At 59.5% G+C, this 17,032-nt stretch overlaps 2 protein-coding genes across 8 annotated transcripts in view; one reads left to right on the top strand and one right to left on the bottom strand.

Annotated features, from left to right (window-relative positions):
• Positions 1–11,657, bottom strand: part of RNF123 (ring finger protein 123) — a 29,334-nt gene extending 17,677 nt beyond the window's left edge. The window contains exons 1-21 of one of the 7 annotated variants that reach the window (XM_061196831.1): positions 11,058–11,151; positions 10,687–10,789; positions 9,459–9,576; positions 9,093–9,177; positions 5,834–5,922; positions 5,615–5,709; positions 5,141–5,195; positions 4,943–5,028; positions 4,549–4,635; positions 4,252–4,319; positions 3,932–4,057; positions 3,428–3,542; positions 3,240–3,344; positions 2,681–2,806; positions 2,437–2,529; positions 2,292–2,365; positions 1,378–1,495; positions 1,091–1,190; positions 818–879; positions 569–640; positions 247–367 (exon numbers count right to left, since the gene is read on the bottom strand). In XM_061196831.1, coding sequence (XP_061052814.1) covers positions 247–367; positions 569–640; positions 818–879; positions 1,091–1,190; positions 1,378–1,495; positions 2,292–2,365; positions 2,437–2,529; positions 2,681–2,806; positions 3,240–3,344; positions 3,428–3,542; positions 3,932–4,057; positions 4,252–4,319; positions 4,549–4,635; positions 4,943–5,028; positions 5,141–5,195; positions 5,615–5,709; positions 5,834–5,922; positions 9,093–9,177; positions 9,459–9,540 — 1,759 coding nt within the window. In that variant the 5' untranslated portion in view covers positions 9,541–9,576; positions 10,687–10,789; positions 11,058–11,151. The other 6 variants (XM_061196834.1, XM_061196829.1, XM_061196830.1 and 3 more) reach the window with 6 other exon arrangements.
• A 375-nt stretch (positions 11,658–12,032) lies between these two features.
• Positions 12,033–16,905, top strand: MST1 (macrophage stimulating 1). Its single transcript, XM_061195364.1, has 18 exons — positions 12,033–12,156; positions 12,906–13,053; positions 13,133–13,245; positions 13,329–13,443; positions 13,524–13,660; positions 13,741–13,861; positions 14,012–14,130; positions 14,305–14,473; positions 14,655–14,785; positions 14,872–14,974; positions 15,126–15,262; positions 15,355–15,390; positions 15,481–15,601; positions 15,774–15,851; positions 15,995–16,141; positions 16,222–16,328; positions 16,430–16,569; positions 16,673–16,905. The coding sequence occupies exons 1-18, from the start codon at positions 12,063–12,065 to the stop codon at positions 16,832–16,834; spliced, it is 2,178 nt and encodes a 725-aa protein (XP_061051347.1). The 5' UTR covers positions 12,033–12,062; the 3' UTR covers positions 16,835–16,905.
• Positions 16,906–17,032: the final 127 nt, after the last annotated feature.

Below are 17,032 nucleotides of genomic sequence, written 5' to 3'. Positions count from 1 at the left end.
CTAGCGGGCAAGGACTGAGGAACGGGGCCCATAGAGGACAGGAACCCGGGGGACCATCAGAGCAAACACAGGCTCACCGTCCAAGTGCAAGGCCCCCGCACCCAGCGGGTAGGACTCAATTAGGCAGGAGGCCTGGGACAGCTCCCCCCAGCCCTGCCCTCAGCCATCACTCCACACCAACATTAGGGGCTGCCCTGGGCCTGGCTCTGCCCAGCGTCTACAACTCGAGGTCCTGGCCACACTCACCCTCACTGAAGGTAGTGCATGGGTTCGAGGCCTTGTATTCGTCCCAGTAGTAACGCAGGGCCGAGATCAAGCGGTGTAAGAAGCAGACCATGTACTCGGGGGGGCAGAGCATGGGCATGTTCTGCAGGCACAGGTGTAAGACATGCATTTGTGCAGCCCGGAGGCCAGCCCACTCCTCATCCAAGGCCCTGCCCCAGGACCCTGGGCTGAGCAGGGAGGGTAGGGCGGCAGGTGGGGAGGAGATGCAGAGGTGCCAGAATTTCAGGTGCAAATGCTGCAACAAAGCCAGGGGGCCATGGTGGGCTGGCCTGGGGATACCTACCCCCCGGCCGCTGGCATTCTCCTGCAGAAACTTTCGGAACTTGGTCAGGAAGATGTACCTAGACGCTTCGCCCTTCAGGGGAAGGAAAGCCGAGGCTGTGATGAGCTGAGGATCCTGGCCCCGGACCGGACTCAACTTAGCCTGTACCCTGCCACAAGAGCCTGAGCCAGCCCTGCCCTCTGGGTCTCCAGGCCCGGTCTGACACCCTTCCTGGCCAGGGACCCACACAGGGGTCTGGGAGTCACTTACCCCGTTGTCATCTTGATTGTTCAACAGCAGCTTCAGGATCTGGACCTGTAGTTCCTCCACCACTGGGGGTGGGGTGGGGAACAGGACAGCCTTCCTCAGGCAGGGCCTTGCCCTCAGGCTCCCGGGGACGGGCAGGGGGAACAGGTTTGGACTGAGGCTCCACCACCAGGGATCCCCAAGTCCAACCTAAGCATGGTCACTACCAAGTGCCCCCAAGTACACAGGCACAGAAATCCTCCACCCCCTACCCAGTGCCTGAGGCACGGGGCTGACCTTCGATGCGCTTCTTGAGCCTTTGGCAGCCCCGTTCATAGGCACGCCGCCGGAGCCGCTCCTCGGAGGTTTCGTCCTTCACCTCCTTACTCTCTTTGCCCTGGGCAGGGGCGGGGCAGGGGAGGGGGTTGAAAGATGGCAAGACTCACCCTGGTCTACTTCAGACAAAAGACCCCTACTCCCACCCCCAGCCCAGGAAGGGGCCTCACGTGCCAAGTACAGGTGGCTCGGACACCCCGGGTCAGCCCTCACTGTGACCACCGCCCACCCCAGTCAGGGCTGCCCACCTCCCTGCTGGAGCGGTGGGGCCACCAGGTGGTGGGGATGAGCTCCTGTAGGCCAGCCTCCTCCACACGCAGGGGGCTCTTGATGTAAAAGAAGACAACGGACCGGAGCACGTCGAAGCTGGTGGTCGTTAAGGCAGAGCTCCGCTCACCACAGGGTGCCCCGTACACCCTCATGAGCCCTCCCGAAACTTGCCCACCTCCGGATGTGCCCACCACAGCTCTCCCAGTCCTCAGGGTGCCATCGCTGCTGTGTGCCTGTCACCACTGACTGTGAGCCCAGAGAAACAGCTGTGGCTGTCAAACCCACCAAGCCCAATTCCGAGCAAGGGCACGATGAAGACTTGTCACAGGAACAGATGACAGTGGGACAGCTGGAGAGAGGGCCTGGCAGCCTCTCTATTTGTTTCTGCCTCCTAGAGGCTGAGGATCCCAGAGAGAGAAGACAGCTACTAGCACAGGTTTCCCAGCCAGGGGCCCGAAGCTATGCTCTCTCTCCTATTCCTGCAGTTCTCAACGTTATAGGGAAACAGGAAGAGCCGACTCCTTCGAGAAGATCTCGTAGGAACTCCCGCCATGGAGCACAGATAAAAGTGCAGTGCTTTGGCTGAAGAGGGCAGGCGCTGGTGGCTCCCCCCCACCGCCCTCCACCTCTGGGTGGCCCAAGAGCCTGCAGGCATCTGGAAATCCCTGCTCAGGCCAGCCAGCCAGCCTGGATCCTTTGCTCTACCCTCCCTGCTCTGTAGAGAAAGTGCTGGGAAGGCTGGGTCCTGGAACAAGGACTCACACATTGGGTGGCTCTGGTCTTCCTGAGCCTCCGTGGGGAACCCTGGGCAGAGGCACACCACCCTCCCTGGCTTCTGCTGACCCCAGAGGGCACCACATGTCTGGCCTGCCTAGTAGCAAGGAGAGGATACAGGACGTGGCTAAGCAGAAACTTGCGGGACTTCTCATGACTGAGGATGGCAATGGTGAGCCGCAGGTAGTGGATCTGTGGGGAGAGGGTGCTCAGAGTGGGCAGGTGAGGCCCAGGGGGCTCAGGGCCAGGGCAGGAGCTCCCACCTGCAGGCCCAGGTCAGGGACGATGGGTGAGAACCGGTACAGCCGCAACAGGGACATCATCAACTGCTTGAGGCAATCTTGCACCTCATAGTCCTGGAAGAGGGAGGTGAGGTTGCACAGCTACCCGCTGAGGGCAGGTCCCGGGACAGCCATCTGTGCGGCCTTCTCCAACACCCTCCCTGTACGTCCCCTGACTCAGTGGAGCCTGACATCCTGGCCTGAGGCCTGAGATCCGGCGCCTCACCTCCATGAAGAGCCACAGGAGATCCAGGACCTGGTGCACCACAGACTGCGCCTGTGTGGGGGTGCCCGCCTCCACGATGCCCAGCAGGAAGCTCATGAGCACGGCCTCCACCAGGTACACCTTGCGCTGCACCAAGGGCGGGTGCCAGTGAGGTGGCAGCCTCCTGCCCCACTCAGGGCCTCCCTGCCCTGGCACATGGCCAAGGCCACAGATGGACTCTTGGTCCCCGTCAAGCAACCCCAAGTCATGGATGAGCCCTTCTGGGGTCTGATGGAGACACAGGAAATGCTGCTACCCAACAACCCCTCTGGGGCTCTGCACATGCCGTTCCCTTGGCCTGTGATGTCACCACCCCTCGATCTTCTTTCTAGGAAGCCCCCTGATACCCTCAGCTGGAAGTGTCTCCTCCTCACCCAGTGACATCCTTGAGGTCTAAGGGCTCTGGTCACACGGGCCCCTGACAGGTGATGCTGCTGGACCTCATGCACCTCAGCATCCCAGCCCTCAGCAGGGGTGTTTCTACCATGGCCTGCCTCTCCCCGCCCTAATGTCCCCTCACCAGGAGCGGTGCGAAGCGATGGAAGATGTGAGCCAGTGTGAGGAGGACGGTGGGCTGGCCCTGCAACTGCCACTCAGAGCTTTCCTTCTCCACCAGCCGCCCTTCCTGTGTGGGCAGGGAGGAAAGGACTGTGAGGGGCAGAGGGCTGTAGAAAGCCCCCAGCATGCCCGGCCCAGACGCTGGCTCACCACGGGGTCCAGCTCCACGCTCAGCACTGCCTGGAAGCAGCCCAGCAGCTCCTGTGCCCGAACCAGGTCGGCGCTTGGTGGGTCCTGCAGGGGCCGGTAGCCCACCACTGGGTAGGTGCCACAGAGTTAAGCCAGCAACACCTGATCTGTGGCTCAGAATACCCACCCCCTCCCACTGAGACCCCTGCAGTAGGGCCTGGGCTCCAGGGCAGGGCTGAGAGGTCAGATTGCCTGGTTTGCATCACAACCCTCCCATTTCTCTGTGAAGCAAAACTTCTCTTGCCACTTTATGCTCTTCACCTGTTCAGTGGAGACAGCAATGGTACCCACCTAACAAGGTTGCTGCAAGCATTTTCCTCGGCACCCACCTAAGCTGTACCCTACTCACTCTTCACGGCAGCAGGGCCTGCCACCAGCCCGCAGAGCTCCTGGAGCAGGGAGACCCCCATCCTGGCTTCCTCAAGAGCATCCAAGCAGCCCACAGCCTTCTTCACAAAAGGATATCGCAGGGGACGGCTGCCAAAGTTGAAGGCCACAGACTCCTTGAAGGAGAGGCTGATGGCTGGGAAGTAGGCCATGCCCAAGCCCCTGGATAAGTTCTCAAAGGCGGTGCCCAGCGACACACCATTCCTGGAGCAGAAGGGAGGGTCCGTGAGCCAGTGCTAAGAAGGATGTGGCTGAAATGGACCAGTGAGCAGGCCTCTGTGGGGGCTGCCCACCCTCAGGCTACCAAAGCCAGCCTGGCCCCTTACAGGGCCTGGAACACGAGGGCAGCCTGGGGATGCCCCAGAGGCCACGCCTGTGAATAGAGACAGGAGACTCACAGGCAGAAGGACAGCGTGCCTTCGTCCAGGTCGATCAGGCAGCTCACAATGTCCCCCGCTGCCCACGCCTGCCAGGGGAGGAAGCCTTACAGATGTGCAGAAGCCCAGCAGCCTGCCCACTCTGCCCCTCCAGCTGTGTCTCCACTGCCACCCAGGGGAGACTGGCCACAAGGACAGAGGACCTCAGTCCCTGTCCTCCCCCTGGTGCCCTACATTCCCTCACCGCTGCCCAGTGGCCCCCACCAAGCTGTGGGGATGGACACGGGCCAGTTGGGCTGCAGGGGGCCCGGGCCTCACCTTCCCGTAGTTCGTCGTGGTCACGTTCCACTTGCGCACCCGGTTGCCGTCGTAGGCATAGGAGTTGTGTGTATCTCCAACCCCCTCCTAGGGAGGAGCTGTCTGTGAGGTCTGGGGGAGGTGGGGAGGGGCAGGGCCAGAGCCCACCAGCCACCAGCCACCAGCCTTGGACCCACGTGGCTCTACAGAATGGGGCTGATGCTCTGGGGGAAGGAGTGAGGGCTGTTTCGGGGCTGGATTGCCCTGGGATGGGGTGGGACACATTCCTCCTCCAGAGGGCAGTCCAGATTAGGGTGCTGAGCAGACCCTATGTAGGCTGGGGGGTTGCCTGAGCCCTGATGAGGCCTGCTGCCAGAGAAGGTCTCCCTGGGAGGGGTCCCTCTCCCGCATGTACCTCCTGATTGAAGCGGCAGTTGATCGTGCACCAGCCAATCTGCATGAGCCCCTGGGAGGAGATGAGCACCTCGTAGACCCATTTCCCTGGAAAAAGTCACGTCAAACCCAGCAGGGAAACAAAGACTGCCTCCTGCCTCTGGCCCGGGCCCTCAAACTTCCTCCCAACTCCCTGGGCCACAGCAGAGCATGGTCTCACCTTTGTACACGCATGTGGTAGAGCGGATAGTACCAAAGTTGCTGTGTCCAATCACCTGGGTGGAGAGCAGGGGTGGTGAACCTCCTCCCGGGCATACGGGGTGCCACCCCAAGGGAGAACGACCCCACTCCAACTCGGCTCGCCTTGGTGGCGACGCCTGTCGTGGCCAACAGCGTACTGTGCCTGAACAGGGTGGAAGGGCCTAGGCCCATGTCAGGAGGGATTCTGGGCCGGCAGCATGATAGGAGGGACTCATGGCTATGCCGGGAAGACCTCGGGGCTGGGGTCACACCAAGAGGGTTTCGGGGCTATGTCAGGAGGGTTTGGGGGCTGGGGACTCAATAGTCCACATCAGGAGGGGTTTGTGGCTGCAGCCCCATCAAGAAAGGTCGAGACCAGGGCCACATCAGGAGGAGCTTGGGGCTGTGTCAGGAGGGGCTTGGATCTGGGACCCCACGCCTTGCCCTCGCTCACCCCCAAGAGGTCATCATCCACCAGAAGAAGCCCTTCGAAGCCACCCGTGTGGTCCAGGACCACAGTGGATGGGCCAAGCCGCCCTTCAACCTGTCCTGGAACGGAGAGAAGAGGGTGTGGGGTTGGGCCGGGCACAGGGCCTGACAGATGCAGAGAGGGTACTGAGCCCCCCAGGCCCAGCCCCGGCTCCCCAGTCCCATTCCTGAGGCTGTCACCTACCCTGGCTCTCCTCCTCCTCCTCCGCCTCCTCGTCCACATGTAACAACTGGTCCAGATGCTCTGGCAGGTTCTGGAAGTTCAGGAGTTTCCTGGGGAGAGCGAGAGGCTGCGAGGGGCCCAAAAGTCCTTGAAACCAGCCAGATGACGCTAAATCCCTCTCCCAGTCCCTTTCTCCTGAGCTTAGGAGGGTGGCTGCCCAGACTCCAGAAAAAGGGCTGTGCCAGTCCCAGATTCTGGTATGCTGGGGGTCAGAAGACTGGGGATTATCCACTAAATTTGGTGCACCTCAAGACTGTTTAAAAAAAAAAAAAAAAAAGAAGGAAGAACTCTTTCTAAGCCTTAATCCTCTCATCTGTATAAATGGAACAAGAGCTGTATCTCAGAGATGCTGTGAAAATTCCTAGGAATAATGCGCCCTCCGTAGCCCATAACCTGCCCACTCTTGAAGGTGGCTTGTTGATTATGCCTGGGCAAGGAAGGCTGGGAGAAGTGCTGATCCCCAAGATGGTCAGTACCAAGATCAGCTAGCCCAATCCTTGACCCCAGGTCTGTGGTCCCAGCCAGGGAAGCCTGTGTGTTGAATGAGACATGTCCTGGGAGGATGAAGGGCTCAGCCCTCTTAGCTTCTGGCTGGCTCTGTCCTGGACCCACCTGTAGAGGAGAGTAGAGCACACAGCCTGCCTATCTGCCAGCTGCCCCAGCCAAAGGGGCTAGGAAAATCTGTCTGAGTGGCCCCCTCATCCTCCCAGCACACATGCCCAGAGGAGAAAGAGCTCTAACACTGGCCAGCTAGGTCCTGAGTTCAGTTGCTAAGAATAGCAGGGAATGAGGTGGTGCTAACTAGCAGGGCTCGAAGAGCAGAGGCCTGGTGCCCATCTGGATCCAGCCCACAGACTGCTGGCACCTGCTCTTCTAACTCTAATCCCAGTTCCCACCCCGCTCATCCCCCTAGAGAGTAGGCTCTGGAAGGGCACGTAGATGGGCCAAAGCACTGACTCTCTGGCAAGGTAGCTTCAACCCAGGCCCAGGGGCCACATGTTCCCACACTGTGAGCTACAACTGACCTTGAGCTACAGGAGGTGGAGATTCATGAAGGCTCCTCCCTACTCCTACTGAGCCCCAGGCCAAGGCGAGGAGGCAGCCGTGCAATGGGGTGCCTCGCCAGTAACATGGAAGGCTGTAGCCAACCCTGTCTCTCAACACCCCAATGGGCCCAGAGATCAAGCAGGCTTCCACAACAGCATTTCTTACAGGCCCACACCTGGGAGGGCTGCTCTAGTCCTGTGCCTGCTCTTAAGAGCAGCTTCGGGTGGCCAACCTGACACTCAGCCCCAGTGAACGCCTGCAACGTTGCCCATTTGGCCAAGCCCAGCACTTGCTTACCCTTTCTGGATTGCCCAGGTCCCAGCCCAGAGTTCTGCATCCACACAACCACTGACTAACGGCTCTGCCACCTGCTCTCCCTCCTGGCAGCCACGGCACCAGTGGCAGCAGGATTATTTCTGGTATCACATGAGGTAGGGATCAGATGGCCCTGGGAACAGGCCAAGGCTGGGGTTGGGGTGGAGGTGGGCAGCAGCCCTCCACAAGTAGAAACCCTTTGGTCACCACAGCTGCTTAAATGGAACAGGCAACGACGCTGCCCTTTGGGTCGGCCCAGCGAGCAAAGACTGTGAAAGACAGAATAGCCCTGGCTGGCAAGGGGGCTGAGACATGGGGACACCCATGCCTCACTGCAGGGAGAGAGAATGTACAGACCGGGACTTCCCTGGTGGCGCAGTGGTTAAGAATCCACCTGCCAATGCAGGGGACACGGGTTCGAGCCCTGGTCCGGGAAGATCCCACATGCCGCGGAGCAACTAAGCCCGTGCGCCACAACTACTGAGCCTGCACTCTAGAACCCTCGAGCCACAACTACTGAGCCCGCGAGCCACAACTACTGAAGCCTGCACACCTAGAGCCCATGCTCCGCAACAAGAGAAGCCACCGCAATGAGAAACCCACGCACCACAACAAAGAGTAGCCCCCGCTCGCCACAGCTAGAGAAAGCCCGCGCACAGCAACAAAGACCCAATGCAGCCAAGAATAAATAAATAAATAATAAATAAAAAATAAATAAATTTATTAAAAAAAAAAAAAAGAATGTACAGAACGCTTTGAAGAAGAAATTCAGCAACAGTCCTAAGAGTGATTGCAATTCAAATACTCTAGCCTTGTGATTCCAACCCTGGGCGTCTATGCAGCACTGTTTACAAAAACAAAAGCCCCTCTAAACTAGGGCAGTGATCAGGCAGATTCCTGGACCTAAAAGATTCCCCCCAAGATCAATCTGTAGCGTAGAAAAACATTCAGGGATAACATCTGATGACAAAAATAGGATCTAAACTCCTATACACTTTTGGAGGTGAGGGATATGTTCATGGCACTGCTGGTTTCACAGATTATCCATGTTCAAATTTACTAGATTGTATGTTTTAAATACATGTAGTTTACTGTATGTTAATTATTCCTCAATAACTTTAAAAAAACTGACAGTGACAAAAATCTAAAAAAAATTTTCCACACAGCATAACCCAAACTACATACATCATGAGATAAAGAAAACAAAAAGGAATCACACTCAAATGGTCATATTAGAATAAGAAGATGACAGTTGCTTTTTCTTTTTCTGTATAAGTTTCTGCTAAAGCGCACTCGTAACTTTTTTTTTTTTTTTTTTTTTTTGCCATGTCAAGTGGCTTACAGGATTTTAGTTCCCCGACCAGGGATTGAACCCGGGCCCTCGGCAGTGAGAGTGCAGAGTCCTAACCACTGGACCACCAGGGAATTCCCCACTTGTAGTTTTGATATGAGCTAAACTTAAATACATTAAATTTGCAAGGAATAAAGGGCTGGTGGCATCTGTGCTTTACAGATCAAGCAGAGGCTACAGAGGGCCAGGGTGCGGTAGAGGTGAGGGCAGGTGCACACGGACCAGATGTTGAGTGTAAAGTAGGTGCGAAGTGCCATGCTGAGTGCGCACCATGCCCCTGACCTCCACTATACTCTCAGAAGGAAGGTACTAGCACTGCCAGGGGAAAGGAAGAGGCGGAGTCCAGAAGGCAGACTCTCTGGCCACAGGTCTCACAGCCAGGAGTGGCAGAGCAAGAATGGAACCCAAGCCAGCTTACCCAGAGCCCCGGCCTCCTTCCCCACAATGCAGTCTCCAGCCTCTGGTCTGGTCCCACAGAGTGAGGAAGGGAGATCCACCTGGCCATACCTGCTGGTGGCTGCCGTGGGTGCACGATCAGTAGAGGAAAAGATGCGGTGCAGGTAGTCGTCCAGTAGCTTCTCGTGCACGATGCCTGCGCCACAGGTCAGAAGGGAGAGAAGGGACACATGGTCAGTGTGGCTCCCAGCCCCTACTGGCCACAGAGGCTCCAGGTCCTAGGCCAGCCACAGGAGTCATTGGAGCAGTCACGGTGGGTGCCCTGCTCCATGGCTGCTAGTGGAGAAGAGCTGACTCACAGGTACAGGAGGTGCAGGAAGGCCTGAGGCTCAATGCACCTGGGACTTTGCTGCCTCTCTCTCTTCCTCCTTCTTCCCTCAGCACTAGGAGCCTCATCCCAGCCCTTCCAACCCTTACCTGTGACCCTGGATTTCTCAGCATCTGAGGTCAGTCTGTAGCTCTTTCGGGAGAAAGCCATGCCGGTCCCCTTGGACGCCATCTTTCATCTCTTGTGGGCAGCCAGTGGTCCTGGGGACTGAAGCAGAGGCAAAGCCTGTCTATTCGAAGCCAGCCAAGGGCCCCCATATTGACCTCAATCCTGTGGTGTCAGGAAGGCTTGGGAGCAGGTGAAGCCACTGCATGCACACTCACACACACATCAACCCAGGGCAAAGGAAAGCAGGGGCTTCCAGCTTCCTACACGGAGGGTGGGGGGGAGGGGGTCTGGGGCCATGTGACAGGGCCCCACCATGTCCCAGTGCTCACACAGGGCCCAACAGAGAGCAGGTGCCAGATATATGTTTGTTAAACTAAACCAAATGCTTCCGCCGAGTGTGAAATCAGACCCAAGTGTCCAAAGTGAGGTGGCCCAGGAGCAGAGCCCCTGTATCCTTCTCGGTTGTAAGCCACACTGGGTCCACATCTGGAAGAGAGAACCCTACATCAAGTATAGTCCACCATCCAAGGCCTTGGTGCCATCTCCAGCTACAAGTCCTGCTTACATCCAAGGCCAGGATCCCCTTCCTCAGTTCCAGGATCCTCCCTTCTCTGTTCCAAATGCCTGCTAGCTTTCTTGTCCCCAATCACACACACAGCCTCCTACCCCATCAGAGCACCACCCTTGCCCTCTTCACAGGCCCCATTGTCCCCACTGCTGTCCATCCCTCACATACCATGGTGTTGCTACAGCTGCTTCAGAAGCTGCACTAAGTCCCTGGTGCCTGGTTCACTGATCTAGAGCTGTGCTGTCCAACACAGCAGCTACTAGCCCCACATGGGTATTTAAATTTCAATTAAAATTAACAAATCAATTTCTCAGTTATATTAGTCACATTTCAAGGATTCAGTGGCCCTATGTGGTTAATGGTTACTGGACTAGACTCCGAAAATAAAGAACATTCCCATCATCACATAAAGTTCTATTAGTCAGTGCTGGTCTAGAGGCTGGCCCTCCAGCACTGCCTTAGACAGAACTCTTTTCTCTTATCTCACCCCAAACAGGTCCTCTGCTCCCGCCACACACTCTTGCCCACTCCCAGGTGGCACCACGCCTGCCCCTCAGAAAGGTGACTCCCCGCCCTGCCGCCCACCACCAGCCCTCTCACACCAGAGCAGGTGCAGGACAGATTAGACGCTGTCACTCAACTGATGAGCAAACCTTCCAGACATCCACTCCGGGTGTCAGGTGCTGAGGACCCAGGTGAGAGGCGGTCCTTGACTTTGCTCGGGGGCTCCCTGCCACGTCGATCCTGTTCAGCCCCGCCGAGAGTTCAAGGCTTGTAACCGAACCGACCCCATCTCGGATCCCAAGGACGCAAGGGCAGCGCTTGTTTCCCCCAGTCGCCTCTGCCCGGCCCCAAGCTCCGGAGGATCCTCTAGGCCAGTTCCGGCCCGGAGTCTGGCACCACAGGCTGTGACCCCTCGCGCGGCGAGCGCCCTCACACTAGACGGGCCGGGGCCGCAAGGGGAGCCGCGGGCACCCGCCCCTCTCGGAGCCCGGCCGCCCCTCATACTCACCCCCAGCCTCGGCCACCGCGCCCCGGCTCACAACATCCGCCCAGCTCACAGCTACGGCTCCTGTCCAGGGCCAAACCGCGCGGCCGCCGCGCACGCGCATCGACCCGCGCCCGACCTCCGCCAGGGGGCCCCTCCACAGCCTCCAGCGGGGGTGGGGGGGACGCTTCCTCCGGGGCCTCCAGCCGGGACGTTCCCGTCCCCCGCCTCGCCCCACTGCCCCACTGCCCAACCGCCTCCGACCCCCGCCTGCGCAGGAGGAGCTCCTGGCCCAGCCATGTCGTAACGCTGTGTCCTGGGAGAGACCTTGGCCACCTATCTCAACTCCTACCCGTACTTGGAGGTCCGGCCCACAGGTCCCCTAGGACGTCTGAAAGGCCGTTCCTCCCAGGGTCCCTGCCACCTGTCACCCTCACCTCCATTCAGGCCAGAAAGGTGGCCTCACTCACCTTCCCAGGGATGGCACCTCTGGCGGGGCGAGGAGAGCCTCTCTGGGCTCTGCTGGCAGGGGCGTGGGCAGACCTGCCTCCAGCTGGGGCCGATAAGACAGCAAAAGGGGCAGGCTGCTTCAGGCTGGGGCAGGGAATATTCTCCACCTTACAGGGGAAAGCTGAAGCTCAGAAAGTTTAATATCACCACCTTCGGGCTGGAACCTAGGCCTCTGGCAGCAACCATGTCCACACTGCCCTTCCCTTCAAAGCAGCCTAGGGTGCGGGGATGGGGAGGTGGTGGGGCTAAGGGAGGGGGGGCAGTGGGGCCCCACCCCCACCCCAGGGCACCTCAAGTGTCCCCACTGAACCTTTCCAACACTGCCCACTACATAGGGAGGCCTCTCCGGGGGGTAACTGTGCCAGAGTGAGGACCCTTGTACCTCACCTACAGGGCCTGAGGCCTGGCGCCACCCCCATTCCTGCCACTGGGTCTCAGGTCAGGCCCCAGCAAGTCTAGAGTGGGGGTGTGGAGACAGAGCCACCCAATCCCGTAGGGACAGGTTTCACAACTTCCCGGATGGGGCTGTGGTGGGTCACAGTGCAGCCTCCAGCTAGGAGGATGGGGTGGCTCCCACTCCTGCTGCTTCTGACGGGGTTCTCAGGGGCCCCTGGTGAGTGCCCTTCCCCTCAGCCCTGATCCCCATCTGCGTTCAGAAAGGGGTCGGCCCCAGGCCCATCCCGCTCTTTGAGCCCGGAACTTACTTTCCTATTGGGCATGGAGCAGCGAGTGACCTTGGCTTCTTTAGCAGAGCTGGGCAGCCCCAGGAACACATAAACACATTGCCTATTCAGGCCTGCATTAAAACGTCTGCTGTAGCATTGAGGCAGTATTAGGACCGCACAGATGCAGGCACACGTGCAGGCAGTTATCCCTTATGAGCCAGATCTAATTCTCTAACTTAGCATAAGCCCTTATGCTAGTGAGAGCCTAGACTTGGAGTCAGAATGCTTGGGTTGAGCCTCTGCATGGTTAATAAGATAGCTCTGAGCCTTACTCATTCTCATCTGAGAAATGAGATGGGATAAGCTTGGGTTGAGCCTCTGCATGGTTAATAAGATAGCTCTGAGCCTTACTCATTCTCATCTGAGAAATGAGATGGGATAAGCTCCATGGGGCAAGCACCATCACCCACTGCTCTCAGAGTGTATGTTTTACAGCTGAGCCTAGTGCCTTGCCCACTAAGCAGGTGGACTAGTGATAAATATCATGTCTGGGCCTGCTTCTCCCACCCAGTACAGGGGTCTGACCCTTGAATGGGCTGACAGGGTCCACTCCAGAGGCCTTGTAGTTCGATCCCCTGAATGAATAAAGTGTGCACGTGCTGATATACATGTGCTGACATGCATGCCCACGCTGCAGGGCAGCGCTCGCCCTTGAATGACTTCCAGGTGCTCCGGGGTACGGAGCTGCAACATCTGCTACACGCAGTGGGGCCCAGGCCTTGGCAAGAAGATGTGGCAAATGCTGAAGAATGTGCAGGGATTTGTGGGCCCCTACTGGACTGCAGGTGAGTGGCCACAGGACATAGATAAGACTGGAGGTAGGGGAACCTGGGCACTGAGTTACCCTGTGGCTCCTCCTCCCAGGGCCTTCCACTACAATGTGAGCAGCCATGGTTGCCAGTTGCTGCCATGGACCCAGCACTCACCTCATACACGGCTGCAGCGTTCCAGGCGCTGCGATCTCTTCCAAAAGAAAAGTGAGTGGCTGCAGAGAAGGGCGGGCTGGGGAGAGGGCTGCTGGGGTCTCAGGCCTTGTTGATCCTGGGTCTCTTGCTCCCAGTCTATGTTCGGACTTGCATCATGGACAATGGGGTCGAGTACCGGGGCACCGTGGCCATCACTATGGGTGGCCTACCCTGCCAGCGCTGGAGCCACAGGTTCCCCAATGACCACAAGTGAGACAGACTGCAGCTCCCCTCTGTCCCTGCCGGCCTGGCGCCTGCCCCCAGTACCCACTGTATTGCTACTCTCACAGGTACACACCCACACTTCGAAATGGCTTGGAGGACAACTTCTGCCGCAACCCGGACAGGGACCCCGGAGGTCCCTGGTGCTACACAACAGACCCTGCCGTGCGCTTCCAGAGCTGCGGCATTAAGTCCTGCCGGGAGGGTAAGCAGCTCCGGGTCAAGCCTGGGGCGGGAGGAGCATGCCCACGCCCGTCCACGAACCCATCGGCCCTGTGTCTCCAGCCGCTTGCCTTTGGTGCAATGGCGAGGATTACCGCGGCTCAGTGGACCGCACGGAGTCAGGACGCGAGTGTCAGCGCTGGGACCTGCAGCACCCGCACCCTCACCCTTTCGAGCCCAGCAAGTACGCGTGGGCGGGCTCGGCAGGAGGAGGGCGGGCAAGGGGAGGGCCCAGGACTCCAGGGGCGGGGCGATGTAAGGCAGCACACAGTTGGTTGGGGCCAGACAGGGCCTGAGTCCCAGGCTCTTGTTCACGCCTGGCTACCGCCTCTAGGTTCCTGGACAAAAGTCTGGACGACAACTATTGCCGGAATCCGGACGGCTCGGAGCGGCCCTGGTGCTATACCGCGGACCCGCAGATGAAGCGAGAGTTCTGCGACCTCCCCCGCTGCGGTAGAGCGCGGGGGCGGGGCCTGGGAGGGCACCTGGGACACGTGGGGGCGTGGCTTGGCTGGGACTAGAGGAGGGGCTGGGCGTGACCCGGCGGTAGCCCAACGACAGTGGGGCTCCGCCCCAGCCCCGGTCTCACCTCCGACTCGGGCTCCGACCGGCCTCGGTCCATCCAAGGGTCCGAGGCACAGCCGCGCCGGGAGGCCACGACGCTCAATTGCTTCCGCGGGAAAGGCGAGGGCTACCGGGGCACGGTCAACACCACCGCCGCGGGCGTGCCCTGCCAGCGTTGGGACGCGCAGCATCCGCATCAGCATCGCTTTGCGCCGGAAAAGTATGCGTGCAAGTGAGTTGGCTGGCCGCCGCTGGGAGCCTAGTACTCCTGCAGGTGGGACCTGAGGGGGGTCCCGGGCGGGGCTTGAAAGAAGGCGGGGCTTGGGGAGGAGCTGGAGGCTGGGCTCCCGCCCAGCCGGGCTGGCCAGCCCATGACCTGGGACCCACCCGGGCTGAGCTGCGTGCTTGCTCAGGGACCTTCGGGAGAACTTCTGTCGGAACCCCGACGGATCGGAGGCGCCCTGGTGCTTCACATCGCGGCCTGGCATGCGCGTGGCCTTCTGCTATCAGATCCGGCGCTGCACCGACGACGTGCGGCCCGAGGGTAAGGCCTGAGCTGCGGCTGGAGGCACGGAGCCGCAGGGCTGGGGCGAGAACCGGCTGACGGTCGCCCCCGTCCGCCCGCCGCAGACTGCTACCACGGCGCGGGGGAACTGTACCGCGGCTCGGTCAGCAAGACCCGAAAGGGCGTCCGGTGTCAGCGCTGGTCCGCGGGGACGCCGCACAAGCCGCAGTAAGTCCGCCAGCGCGCCTGGCGCCTCCCAGACCGAGGCCACAGGCCCCGCCCGGGACTAACCCTAGGGCGGCATGCCTCGGCTCTCCAACTGGAGGCTTGCGAGGGTTTGGGATTACCCTGCTTTGATTTTGCTCCCCCTCCCGCCTAGGTTCACGCCCACCTCCACCCCACACGCACCACTGGAGGAGAACTTCTGCAGGAACCCAGACGGGGACAGTCACGGGCCCTGGTGCTACACCACGGATCCGGGGACTCCGTTCGACTACTGTGCACTGCGGCGCTGCGGTGAGCACCGGCGACACAGCCCCGGGGCCCCGCCCCTAGCCTCCACCGCCAAAGGCTGGCTCCCTTAACGCGGTTGAACTTGGGTCTTTCAGATGATGACCAACCGCCGTCCATCCTGGAGCCCCCAGGTACGGACTTGGGCCAGGCATGCGTCGTGGTCCCTTTGCCCCCCATCTCCATCCAGTCCGGGGTTTCATCCAGCACATTCTATCCCCCAGACCAGGTGCTGTTTGAGAAGTGTGGCAAGAGAGTGACCCGCCTGGACCCACGGCGCTCCAAGCTGCGTGTGGTGGGCGGCCAGCCTGGGAACTCACCCTGGACAGTCAGCTTGCGCAACCGGTGAGGCACAACTGCCTGATTCTCCAAGACAGGGGCTGACGCTACATCCTTTGTGCTTGTGCCAGTAGGGGGGCAGGAACCTGCGCCAGCCTCACAGATCCTAGCCAAGACATGGCAGGTCCAGCCTGCGTCTCTGTGTCTCAGGACTGTTTCCTAACCTGCACTCCTCCAGGCAGGGCCAGCACTTCTGCGGAGGCTCCCTAGTGAAAGAGCAGTGGGTTCTGACTGCCCGGCAGTGCTTCTCCTCTTGGTGAGCCTTCCTTGGGTTTGGGGACCCAGTCCCAACCCCCTGCCTTCCTCTCCCCCTTAGCCACCTTCCCTAGGCAAGCCAATGGGTGAGTGTTGGGCAGCAGACTATGAGTCTCAACTGATGTAGCAGAGCTTCTCTCTCAGCCATGGGCCTCTCACTGGCTATGAGGTGTGGCTAGGCACCCTGTTTACGGACCCACAGCCCGGGGAGCCAGGCCTGCAGCGCATCTCAATGGCCAAGATGGTCTGCGGGCCCTCTGGCTCCCAGCTTGTTCTGCTCAAGCTGGAGAGGTGTGTGACAAGTCAAGAGGGCGTGAGGTGGGGCTGGGCCTTGTGGCCTCAGACCCTGAATGCCGTCATTCTTGCTAAAGACCTGTGACCCTGAACCAGCGTGTGGCCCTGATCTGCCTGCCCCCTGAGTGGTATGTGGTGCCTCCAGGCACCAAGTGTGAGATCGCAGGCTGGGGCGAGACCAAAGGTAAGAGTACACTGCAGGGGCATGGACTGCTCCAGGCCAAGAGGCCCAGCCTTGGATCCTACCTACAGACCCTCTCCTTCTTCCCATTCCCTTCACTGTAGGTACAGGGGACAACACGGTCCTGAACATAGCCTCCCTCAATGTCATCTCCAACCGGGAATGTAACATCAAGCACCGAGGTCGCGTACGCGAGAGTGAGATGTGCACTGAAGGACTGTTGGCCCCTGTTGGAGCCTGTGAGGTCAGTGGCAGGGCCCCTGGCAAGCTGAAAATGTACTGCTTCACCCCCAAGGGGTCTAGTCTCTACCACGGTCCAGGCCCTCACCAGTTCTTGCACCTACCAGGGTGACTACGGGGGCCCACTTGCCTGCTTTACTCACGACTGCTGGGTCCTGGAGGGAATTATAATCCCCAACCGAGTGTGCGCACGGCCCCGCTGGCCATCCATCTTCATGCGTGTCTCTGTGTTTGTGGACTGGATTCACAAGGTCATGAGGCTGGGCTAGTCCCAGCCTCAATCCTGTGGGCCTTGGGGAGGACGAAGCTTTCTGTCAGACATAAAGCCACCTTTCCTCTTTATGCCTGTGCAGGGTGCTTCTTAGCCTTTGCGTCTAGGGAATGAATTGGCAACTCCTCCTTAGGGCCTGAGTGGCTGAGTCCAACACAATTTGGGCTGGGCGATCTGACCCTAGCACTACCTTAGC

Source organism: Eubalaena glacialis, chromosome 7, assembly GCF_028564815.1.
Source record: "Eubalaena glacialis isolate mEubGla1 chromosome 7, mEubGla1.1.hap2.+ XY, whole genome shotgun sequence".
Taxonomy (NCBI): Eukaryota; Metazoa; Chordata; class Mammalia; order Artiodactyla; family Balaenidae; genus Eubalaena; species Eubalaena glacialis.
Note: the sequence above shows the minus strand (reverse complement) of the source record. Positions and strands in the feature narration are given on the sequence as shown.

Excerpts from the sequence above, each read along its gene's own strand:
- MST1 (XM_061195364.1), top strand. The coding sequence starts at position 12,063 with ATGGGGCTGTGGTGGGTCACAGTGCAGCCTCCAGCTAGGAGGATGGGG. Across the intron at positions 12,157-12,905 it reads GGGGTTCTCAGGGGCCCCTG|GGCAGCGCTCGCCCTTGAAT; the intron begins GTGAGTGCCCTT and ends CCCACGCTGCAG. Across the intron at positions 15,263-15,354 it reads CTGTGCACTGCGGCGCTGCG|ATGATGACCAACCGCCGTCC; the intron begins GTGAGCACCGGC and ends TGGGTCTTTCAG.